Source organism: Dasypus novemcinctus, chromosome X (genome assembly GCF_030445035.2).
Source record: "Dasypus novemcinctus isolate mDasNov1 chromosome X, mDasNov1.1.hap2, whole genome shotgun sequence".
Classification (NCBI taxonomy): domain Eukaryota; kingdom Metazoa; phylum Chordata; class Mammalia; order Cingulata; family Dasypodidae; genus Dasypus; species Dasypus novemcinctus.
Genome location: NC_080704.1, coordinates 161,110,270 through 161,122,448, shown reverse-complemented (window position 1 = coordinate 161,122,448; position 12,179 = coordinate 161,110,270). Strand labels below are relative to the sequence as shown.

General features: G+C 40.4%; 1 protein-coding gene across 6 annotated transcripts in view; it reads left to right on the top strand.

The window, feature by feature from the left end:
- MCF2 (MCF.2 cell line derived transforming sequence) overlaps positions 1-12,179 on the top strand; it is a 182,375-nt gene that overhangs the window by 128,805 nt on the left and 41,391 nt on the right. For all 6 annotated transcript variants that reach the window (XM_058291036.2, XM_058291035.2, XM_058291039.2 and 3 more), the window contains 2 exons: positions 325-458; positions 5,216-5,330. In XM_058291036.2, coding sequence (XP_058147019.1) covers positions 325-458; positions 5,216-5,330 — 249 coding nt within the window. The remainder of the gene's footprint in view (positions 1-324; positions 459-5,215; positions 5,331-12,179) is intronic.

Sequence of the window (12,179 nt, the reverse complement as noted above, 5' to 3'; positions counted from 1 at the left end):
TTGAACCTATTAAAAATATTAGCAGAAAAGAATGAAATAGATTAGAACTTTCTCCCCATAAGAGAAGGAGGCTACACACAGAGCACATCGTACTTCTACGAATAAAGATCTTATGAAAATAGTGTTTGCAGCAACCATATCAAGAAGCAGCTGTAGACTCTGTGGTTCTGAGGTATTCTTTAGTTTTTCAGACAGTTGTGAAAGCAAAGTCCATTCTAGAACTTCGGTTTCTATTTTGCAGGCCTTAAATTTATGTTCCTTCCTCTTAAGGTCATTGAGACAGATTACTAACAGGTCAATGCATCCTGCTGTGCATTTTTACAGGGTGATATTACAGCTGTAACCAAAGAAGGAAAAATTCTGCTAACAAATCTAAAAGTGCCTGACATAGCAGAAACTTCCAGGCCAAGAGATGAACATAACCAGCAAATAAATGGTGACTGGCAAACTATTAATAAGTGAGTACTCTGTTTTTGGTTTTGAGTTACCTATTTTTCAAAAAGAGGGATAAAATATTTTTGTTGTTGAAATACATTGGTAAATTAAGTAATTTTCATTGTAATACTAAGTAGAGACACATGGTCATTAACTAAAGAATTTTCCAAATATTCTACTAATCATCCAAAATAAGTCCTTGAAAATAGTAATGAATTAGCATGATCAGATGCCGTGATTATACAAAGGTAGAATGGGAGACTAAAATACTATGAAGTATTTTCATTTACATATGACATGCAAATTTAAGTAGTTTATTTTGAAATATTGCAGTGTACCTCATTGTTCCTAATCCAGAATATTCTCTGGCATTTCAATAACAGTATATAGAATAAAAAAGAGTAAAAAAGGTCAAGAAATAATAATAAGAATCAATTTAATGATTTTATAGGTAAAAATTAACATGAAATAGAAATAGTGAGAGATAACAGCACATATATTAGTTTGGATAATTCATTTGTAGGGCATTACCATGAGTTTTAAATAGAATAAATATTTTGTTATATATAAACCACCAAAAAAGCATCAGTGAGAGGTGAAGTTGTCCTGATCAAGATGGCAGTTTGGGAAGCTTTAAGACTGCATCTGGGGAAATGGATGTAGCTCTAACGATTGGGCTCCCATCTACCATGTAGGAGGTCCAGGGTTCAATTACTGGGGCCTCCTGGTGAAAGGCAAGCTGACCCACACAGCAAGCTGGCCTGAGCGGAAATGCCGGCCCATGCAGACTGTTGGTCTGTGCAGGAGCGCTGGTGCATGCACAGGAGAACTGGCCTGTGCAAGAGTGCTGGCCTGCGTAGAGAGCTGGCGCAGCAAGATGAGGCAACAAAAAGAGACACAGAGGAGAGACAATAAGAGATGCAGCAGACCAGGCAGCTGAGGTGGCGCAAGAGATTGAGCACCTCTCTCCCACTCTGGAAGGTCCCAGGATTGGTTCCCGGTGCCGCCTAAAGAGAAGCAGGCACAGAAGAACACACAGAGAGCAGATAGGGAGTGGAAAACAACCGGGGGTGGAGGTGGGAGGGAAATACTTAAATAAAATAAATCTTAAAAAAAAAAAAAGACTGCATCTGTCCACAGAAGCTTTGAACAACCAGCAAGAACTGACAAAAACATCTTTCTCAAAGCTCCAGAAAACACTAAAGGGACTGCAGTAACTGGGCAAATGCCAAATCAGGGAAAAGGCTACTTAAAAGCGTGGTGCAGTGGCTGGCTCATCCCCATCCCCTTTCCAACTCAGTGTGAAACTGCTCTGTGCTTCCATTGCAGGTCCCTAGCCCCAGTTCCAGAGGAGCAGTGCAACTCTCGGGTATATGCTGGGAGCATGTGTGCCTAGCCCAATCTGTGTCCGGTGGTGGCCTGAGGGACTTGCTGTCCTAAAATGTGCCATGTGTGTAGAAGGCAGCTCACAGAGCTGTCCTCCAGAATGCTGTGGGAGAGCAGTTAACTTGTGCTGCCTGGGGAAGGGGATGGCTGACTGTAGAACTTAAGGAGCTGTGCCTGGGACTGTGGGGAAACTGTTTCCTAGGGAAGAGGGGACATTGGTAATCATGTAAATAGGGGGGTTCCTAGGGCCACCTGCACATGCTCAAGACAAGATGCAGGTGCAGAAAGAACCAGAGAGGCCCCTATGCTTTGGTCTCAAGGTATTCTCTATACTCATTAGATGGATAAGGAGGTCTGAAGGAGAACATGAGGACAGGTAAATCATAAAAGACTGGGAAAGGTATTTTCTTTTTTCCTTCTTTTATATTGTTTGTTAGTTCCTGGCATTCAAGGAGACTCTGTCATAACATGAGCTGAATCTGAGCTTAAGGCACAGACCCCTCAGAGTCTAGATTCCAGTGATAATACATTAAAATATCAAAATATCCATGTTTCAACAAAAGATTAGGAAAGAAACAGGTAGAGATGGCCCAGGCTAAGAAGAAGTTTGAAGCATTAGAAACCATCAGTGAGGAGGAGCAGAACTGGGACATTTCAGTAAAAGACATTAAAAAATAATCCAAAATATGCTGAAAGAGCCAAAGGAAAAAATGGTCAAAGAACTAAAGGAAAATGATAGATGAACACAAAGAGAATAGCAGTAGAGAGATGGAAATTATGAAAAGGATCTAAACAGACCTGAAGACCACAGTAACAGAAGTTAAAAATTCCCTACAGTGTTAATCGGCATATTGGATCAGTCAGAAGAAAGAATCAGAGAAATTGAAGAGAAGACCATTAAAATCACCCATTCCAAGGAGCAGAAAGAAGGAATGAAGGAAAGTGAAAAGAGCCTGAGGAACCTTTTAGACACCTTCAAGTGTACCAGTATCTGTGTTGTGGAGATCCCAGAAGGAGAAGAAAGAGAGAAAGAAGCAGAAGAATATTCAAAGAAACAATGCTGAAAATTTCCTAAACTCAGCAAAAAACATGAATATATACATCCAAGATGCTCAACGAACTCCAAACAGGATAAATCCAATCAGGCCCATGCACACCCTGTTATAAACAAACTGTTGAATAGCAAAGAAAGAGAATTCTTAAAGCTGCAAGAGAGGAGCAATGTGCCACATAGGGAGCCTCACTAAGATCATGTGCCGATTTCTCATCAGAAACCATGGAGGCAAAAAGACAGTGAGATGACATATTTGAAGTGCTGAAAGCAAAAATAAAGAAGCCAACCAAGAATTCTGTATCTGACAATACTGTTTTTCAAAAGTGAGGCAGAGAGAGACAGACTTTCCTGGATAAGCAAAAGCTGAGGCAGTTTATCACCACTCGACCAGCCCTACAAGAAATGCTAAAGGGAGTTCTACAGATTGAAAGGAAAGGACACTAGATAACTGACTGAAGCCGCATGAAGAAATAAAGATCCCTGTTAAAGATGACATGTAAATATAAATACAAGTACTATTACATTTTTTATTTGTAACTCCACTTCCTACAGGATCTAAAAGGCAACATTCATAAAATGTAATGGTTTTGGACTCATAAGGCATAAATTTATAATACATCACAAGAACTACATAAAGTTGGGTGGACGGAGGGATATAGGAACATAGTTTATGTATACTATGGAAGTTAAGTTAATATCAAAGCAAATGAGATTGTTATAGATTTAGGATGTTAGATTTAAGCCTCATGGTAACCACAGTGAAAATATCTGAAAATATGCAAATTTAGAGACAGAAAGTAGAGTGCCAGTTACAAGGGGATGCAGGGCAGAGGCAAAATGAGTGTAGAGTTTCTTTTTGGAGTGAACGGAAAGTTCTAGTAATGGATTGTGGTGAGAGTAATATAACAGTGAATGTGATTTATCCCACTGAATGGTATGCTTTGGAGGAGTGGGATGGGAGTGGAGGTCTTATGTTGTATATATGTGTCCAAAAAAAAAAAAATTAAAGGAAAAATGACAATTAAATGCAATGCACAATACTTGATGGGATCAAAGAATAGAAGAGAAAAGGCTCAAAAGGACATTATTGGACCATTTTATTGGACAATAAGAAAAACTGGAATGTAGAGCATAAGCCTTGTATCAGTGTTAAATTTTTCCAACTTGATAATTGAACTTAAGGTGGTTACATAAGTGAATATCTTTATAGGAAAAGTACATGGAAGTATTACGTGTTATAGGGAGCATAATGTGTGCAACCTGCTTTCCAATATTAAGAAGATAGATAGATGATAGATAGATAGATAGATAGATAGATAGATAGATAGATAGATAGATAGATAGATAGAATGATATGGCAAAAGTGGAAAAATGTTAAAAGTGGTGGATCATGGTATCTGGGGTGGGGTGGGGGTATTTTGGATTCTCTGTTCAGAGTTTGTATTAGTTTTGCATCTGTCCTGTATATTTGTCCTGTCCTGTAATTATTTTTGAAAAAATATCAGGTAAAAGACATGAACTCTGTGAACTGTATTGAATGGCCAGAGTGAAAATGCTGCTGGAGCACATCAGACCAGTCTGGCTAATAGAGCCTCCAAAGCAAGTTAACTTGTCTTTCATGTGTCAACCCATAGAACATTCCACCAATAAATATACAGTCTAACCAATTTGCTTCTCTTACCACAATGTTCAACATGTACCCATGGTTTTAATCATACTCCTAAGGTTTATTTTGAGGGGTGTGTGTGGACATGACTGTTTGGAATTTCCTCAAAAATGTGTGTACAATATAATATCCTATGGAGCCAAAATCCTTCTAAATCTTGATGACCAAGCTCTTGATATTTAGTCGAGATATTATTTTCTTCTAAGTTTTTGTATAGTTTTTGTTTAACTGGGCACCATAGTGACAGTTTCAGATGGCAGGCCAACACATACCTCTCTGTGATTTCTTCTCATGTCTTCTTCTGCTGTCAGTTCTTCTGTTAAGTCTTTAGTTCCTCCAAGCCATCCCACCACAGTCTGCTTAGCTCTCAGCGGCGGGTCTGGAGGCTGAGAGGGAGACTGAGGGTAGGCGGGCCTGGAGCAGGAAGCTGGCGGAGGTGAGTGGGCCAAGGAGGAAACCCTGAGTTACCTTTTGAAAGGGAATCATACATTTTAGGGGCAATCTGTTAGGTGTGAAAGTATTCCTGGATCTCTGGACTTCTGGGTACTCCTCTCTGAGTTGTCTCAATTGGCTATGCTTTTGCCTAGAATTCTTAATAGTCAGACCAGCTATATCTACATATTTATGGAATAAATCCATGTTTTTAAGGACTTCTTTGACTTTTCTTTATTCAGATTACTGACTCAAGTGCGTGATATGGAAAGAGCCTTTGATGGATTTTGGGAGAAACACCAACTAAAAATGGAACAGTACCTGCAATTATGGAAGTTTGAGCAGGATTTTCAAGAGGTAAGTTATAACATTTCTTTATATAAATAAATATGTTCCCTTGCTAGTATACATGTCATGTTATTCCAATGTGGTAACATGAATAAATTAGCATGCCCTTCCAATGTTTTCCCAATACAATGCAATAGAAGCGTCTGGGCTTTGTAGTCAGAATATGATTCCAATGACAAGTCTGTAGTTTACTAGCTGTGGGCCTGGGCGAAGTCACTCAGTCTTCTCATCTGTGAAATGTGCATGCTATTACCTACCCTGTGAAGAATTATGTAAAATAAGCTAAAGTGCTTCATACAGTGTCTGCTACCTAGTAGGTGCTCAATAAAAGGGGTTGTTACTATTACTGTGAGATATAATTCTTTAAAGCATCCACTAAATTCGCAACATTGACAAATTATAGCCAGCTTTTTTCATTATGCCAGAGGTTCTTATTCCTTGATCATCAGGCAAACAGTCTTGCAAAACGCCCATTTATACCTACAGGGAGGAAACAAAAGAGGCAACTCTGAGTGAACCTTGAATTAGAATGAAGAAAACCACTACTTCTATAGCTTACTCATTTCCTGTAGGAAAGTACTTAAGTGCCAACTCATAAGACGGGGGCAATGGTGCTATTTGCCTTGATGTTTATTATCCCCATCTATTTTAGCTCTAAAGTGCTTTTTTTTTTTACATTTATTTTTTATTTATTTCTCTCCCCTTCCCTCCCCCCAAGTGTCTGCCTTCTGTGTCCCTTCGCTGTGTGCTCTTCTGTGTCTGCTTGTATTCTTATCGGTGGCACCCGGAATCTGTGGCTTGTTTTGTTGTGTCATCTTGCTGGGTCAGCTCTCTGTGTGTGCGGCACCATTCCTGGGCAGGCTGCACTTTTTTCGCACTGAGTGGCTCTCCTTACGGGGTGCACTCCTTGCGCGTGGGGCTCGCCTACGCGGGGGACATCCCTGTGTGGCACAGCACTCCTTGCACGCGTCAGCACTGCGTGTGGGCCAGATCACCACACGAGTCAGGAGGCCCGGGGTTTGAACCTTGGACCTCCCATTTGATAGGTGGACGCCCTATCCATTGGGCCAAATCTGCTTCCCTCTAAAATGCTTTTGAACTATGAGATAGTTTTCCAAGGAAATAATACTAGCTTCCTTCTTGTTTTTTTTTTTTAAGGGTTTATTTAATTTATTTCTCCCCCCACCCTATTTTTGCACTTGGTGTCTGCTCTCTGTGTCTGTTCATTGTGCTCTCTGTGTCTGCTTGTCTTCTTTTTAATAGACACCAGAACCAAACCTGGGGCCTCCCATGTTGAAGTGAGGCACCCAATTGCTTGAGCCACCTCTGCTCCCTGCTTTTGTGTCTCTCATTGTGTTTCTTCATTGTGTCTCATTGTCGCGTCATCTTGTGGCGTCAGCTTGCTGCACCACCCTGTCGTGTCAGGTCGTTGTCTTGCTCATCTTCTTTAGGAGATACTGGAAACCAAACCCAGGGCCTCCCATGTGGTAGGCAGGTGCCTAACTGCTCGAGCCACATCCGCCTCCCCCTTCTTTGTTTTTAAATGCGATATACTAAAGCCAACCATATTTAATATGATTTAACAAAACTTTGTTTCTGACCCATAAATTTATTTCTATGAAAAGCCTGAAGGATGATAGAAAATCATGTTTAGTTATACATTATTTAAAAGTCTAAAACTATATTCCAGTTGGACTTTCCTGGAAAACCCCTTCATGAATGGTCAAGGGACATATGTTTAGTTCCTCCCATTTCTTCTGAAATCATGTTATTCTCTTTCAAGCTACTATATCAGGCATCCCCCCCCAAAATCCGTTTTTCTGTCCTCTTTGGGCCCAACTTGATTTCTACCCATGAGTGGCTTACTTGCGTGACTTGCATGGTGTTTCATTTGTTCTGGCAAAATGTTTTTGGAAGTGGCACAACATTCTGGCATAGGGCTCAGTGACTACCAGTCCTTTCTCTCCTCTTCTGAATGCTGCATGCTCTCTGAAACCTTCCTTAAAGGAAAAACGGGTTGAATTCCTCTTGGACCTACCAGGTCTTACTTCTGTCTTAATTTGTGTCCGTACAAAATTCTTGTTCTGTGGTTACATTCTGTTTCTCCAAGTCGTTTTGGGCCTCTAATCCATATTGTTGTTTGTCTTGGGTTGTAACTTCACTCATAGAGTCTGAATTGCATAGTGATATATAAAGTTTTGTTTGGAAAGTTAACTTTAAGGAAAAAACATTTTATGGAGAAGTAATTTCAAACGTACAGAAAAGTTGCAAGCAAACATAAGCAAAGTAGAAAAAAAACACCCATATACTTTATACCCAGGTTAATTTATAAGTAATGTTTTGCCCCATTTGCTTTATTATTTGTTCTCGCTTCCTCCCTCCCCCTTACACACATACCCATACACCCCTACACATGCATATTTATTTTTCTGACAGATATTTTTCATGAGACATTTGATAGTATGTTGCATATGTGATGGCCCTTTCCCCGTACAGAGTTCAGTATTTCCTAATATTTTCTTACATAACCACACTACAGTTATCAAGTTCAGGAAATTTAACACTGAAATAATACTTTTAAGTTATCTGATATTAGCATTACAATTTTTTGGCAAAATGTATTTTTTTCTTGATTTTTAAAGAAGCTTTAGATTACATAAACATTACATTGAAAATATAGGGGTTCCTGTAGATCCCACCTCGTTCCCCTCCCACACTTCTCCCCATTAACAACATCTTTAAATGATGTGGTATGTTTTTTACAATTGATGAACACATATTGAAGCATTGCTAATAACCATGTCTATACTTTCCATTTTGATTTACATTTTGCACCAAACAATTTTATAGGTTTTGCCAAAATATATAATGGCATGTATCCATCTTTGCAATGTCATTCACAACAATTCCAGTGTCCCCAAAATGCCCCCTTGTTATACCTATTCTTTCTCCTCCCTCCTCTCAGAACCTTTAGTGACCACTTTCTTTATATCAATGTTACAAGTTCTTCCATTACTAGAATAATAATAAATCTACTTTAGTCCATAGTTGAATACCTCCCTTATGTCTGTTTATTCCTACAGCTTGAGGATTTGGATATGGTGATGCCCACTCTGCTCCTGACTGCTTCCAACTAAGAAGGGATTTAGATTCCACGAGGCAGATGGATGGAATTGTCTTGCTTGCAGCTGTAGATACTCTCTGTTTTTTGGGGATGGGCATTGTCCATCATCATCTTTTTGTTAGTTGTCCTGGATGAATCCGATGAACTGGAGAGTAGGTGTTGGCTGCAATTCTGTTTAGATTCAGGGCTCAACCAGCATATGAATTGCTAGAAGACTTAAGTCTCTGGGACATATATTTTACAGGTATAATGCTAATTAAAGGTTCAAATAAAAGGGGTAGAAGAACCATGTGTAGGAAAATTATAAATGAGTGTAACTCTGATACATTGGGGAAATAGGTTATGATAATGTAAGGCCCACTGATGGGATGCCAATTTTCTGGGGTTGTCTGCTCTGCCCATAGTGTCAAGATGTTTCTAGAGCCCTCAGCAGCACCCCTACTTATGGCATTGTTTACTGTGGCAGTCAGTGAGATCCTCCTGAGATGTTGTGCATGAGCATAACTTCTGGAATGACTTCCCAACTCACTTTGAAATCTCTTAGCCATAAAAATGGATTTGTATTTAATATTTCCACCTTTGGTCAAGGTCATTTTCCAGATCCATAGCTAGTCAGGAGTTGGTAATAATCCCTCAGTGTCAGGGAGGCTCATTCCTGGGAGTCTAGTCCCATGCCGGGTTGGAGGAGGGGAAGGTACTACATTTATATGCTGTTTGGCTTAGTGTGAGGCCACATTTGAGCAACAAGGGGGCCTTCAGAAGGTAACTCTTAGGCAATATATATTACTAGGCTAAATTTCAATTTCATAAGAACAAGGTTCATAAGTACAAGCTTCAATATCAAGGGCCTGGTATATTTGGTCTGTCCTCCTTCACTAGGTACTACCCATGTACTCTAGAGATTCTTGCCACTCTATTAGAGAATGTAGCAGGACTCCCCAGGATGGGAATTCAACATTCTGTCATTTATTGTGTGTATCTCCACCCCCAGAGACTATACTCCATGACCACATGAACACATTCATATTCCAAAAAGGCATGCCATAGGTGCACCCCTCCCCCCACTTCCCCTCATCTCAGACACCCTGCACCAGATATCCTCCCCTGACACAGTTGCAACCTTTCTGCAATCCACTGCCTCCCAAAAAACAAAGCCAAAAAAAATAATAAAAAATTATTTTTGTACTGTGCCTTTCATCACTGTTATATGTTATCTTTTATGTATATTGACAGTTTCTTCTGTAAGTTCCCCCAGTGTCTTATTATTTTTTTCACTTTGTTTTCAAAGAAGGTTTAGGTTATAGAAAAGTCATTAGAAAATGTAAGGGACTCCAATATACCCCAACCCCTCCCCTCTCACATTTCCCCTGTTAATAACATCTTACATTAGTAAGGTACATTTATTATAGTTGATGAACAAATATTGAAGCATTGCTACTAACCATGGTCAATGATTTACATTACAGTTTACAGTTTGCACCATACACTTTTTGTAAGTTTTGACAAAATGAATAATGGCCTGTATCCATCATTGCAGAATCATGCAGGACACTTCCAAAGCCCTAAAAATGGCCTATGTTCTACCTTTTCTTCAATCCCCCTCTCCTTGGAACTATGGTAATCACTAAGTTTCAAGTTTTGAAGAATAAGGTTCATAATTACATGCATTAATATAGAGGGTTTGACTTACTGATCTGTTTTCTTTTATTAGGCACCGCCTATGTTCATGAGAGGTTCTTACCCCTCTATTTGAGAATGTAGCAGGACTTCCCAGGATGGGAGTTTAATATTTTCTTGTTTATTGTGTGGATCTCCACCCACTGACATAACACCCTGTTACAGGGTGAAAATATTCATATTCCATAGAAGTGTGCCCCAGGTGCTCTCCCTTTCCCACATATCCCCCTACTACCAATGCCCTGCACTAGTGACCCCCCCCATATTTGCCAAAAGAACATTCCCACCATTGTAGTTTCAACCACAGACCTACAAAATCCCCAGAGTTTACCCACTCCTTCTTCCAGCCCTCCCCCTAGTTCTATGGATAGTCCAGTCCAATCCTCCTGGCCTGCTTACACTCAAACTCCAGCACCATTTTTTAAAAAGATTTATTTATTTATTTATCTCTGCCCCCCCCCCCTCCCGCACCCCTCACCCCGGTTGTCTGTTCTCTGTGTCTATTTGCTGTGTCTTCTTTGTCCACTTCTGTTGTCATCAGCGGCATGGGAATCTGTGTGTTTGTTTTTGTTGCATCATCTTGCTGTGTCAGCTCTCCGTGTGTGTGGCGCCATTGCTGGGCAGGCTGCACTTTCTTTCGCGCTGGGTGGCTCTCCTTACGGGGTGCACCCCTTGTGCGTGGGGCTCCCCTACACGGGGGACACCCCTGCGTGGCATGGCACTCCTTGCGCGCATCAGCACTGCACATGGCCCAGCTGCACACGGGTCAAGGAGGCCCGGGATTTGATCCGTGGACCTCCCATGTGCTAGACGGGCGCCCTAACCACTGGGCCAAGTCCGCCACCACTCCAGCACCATTGATCCCACTCACATCCCTCACCACCATCACCCCCATCCACTGCCAAACCATCCCCTTCCACCTTATCATAGGTTTTGGTGTGATGTATTTTTAATTACCATAGACGATATCCATTTAGCTTTTTCCATGGCAAAATGGGAACAAATCCATTATGGCTCTTCTGTTTTCTCCTGTGTTTTAAAAAAAAATTTTTTTTAATTATTCATTTTTTATTTGATTACTTGATTACTTGATTATTTGATTACTTGATTACTTGAATCTCTGGATGGTCCTTGTGCCAGCTCGGCCCTGAGCCTCAGCAGAGTTGCAACACCTACTCTCCAGTTTGTTGGACTTACCCAGGTCAGCTAGCATGGAGGTGAGGATGGTCAGCCACCACACCAAGGAAACAAGAGAGTCTACAACTTTAAGCAGGAGAATCCCATCCATCAGCCAAATGGGATTTAAGCCCCCTCCCAATTTGGAGGTGGAGTGGACATCACCATCCCAGGGTCCTCAGGATGGAGGAATAAAATATGGATTAGAGTAGACTTACTGGTATTCTACTATAGAAGTATTGTGACTCTAGCAATGGAAGAAATTGTATCATTGATGTGGAGACAGTGGCCATGGGAGTTGCTGAAAGCAAGGAGAGGGAAAAAGAGGTGTGATATGGGGGCATTTTCGGGATTTGGAGTTGTCCTGAGTGATAGTGCAGGGACAAATGCAGGACATTATATATCCTGCTATAACCCACTGAATGGACTGGGAGAGAGTGTAAACTACAACATAAACTATAAACCATGCTGTGTGGCAGTGCTCCAAAATGTATTCATCAAATGCAATGAATGTATCACAATAATGAAGGAAGTTGTCGATGTGGGAGGAGTGTGGGGTGTGGGGAATGGGGTATATGGGAACCTTTTATATTTTTTAATATAACATTGTATGTGATCTATGTATCTTTAAAAAAAAAAGGTAATTTAAAAAATCTGTTAAAAAAAGTTGTAGGTTTGTAGAAAAACCGTGCAAAAAACAGAGTTCCCACATACCCCACCCATTTTTAACACCTTGCATAGCGTTGTACATTTGTTACAATTGGTAAAATAATATTATTTCAATGGCATTATCAACTATAGTCCATGATCTACATTAGGGTTCACTGTGTTGTCTAGTCCTATGGTTGTTTTTTTAAAAAAATTTTATTCTAGTAACATAG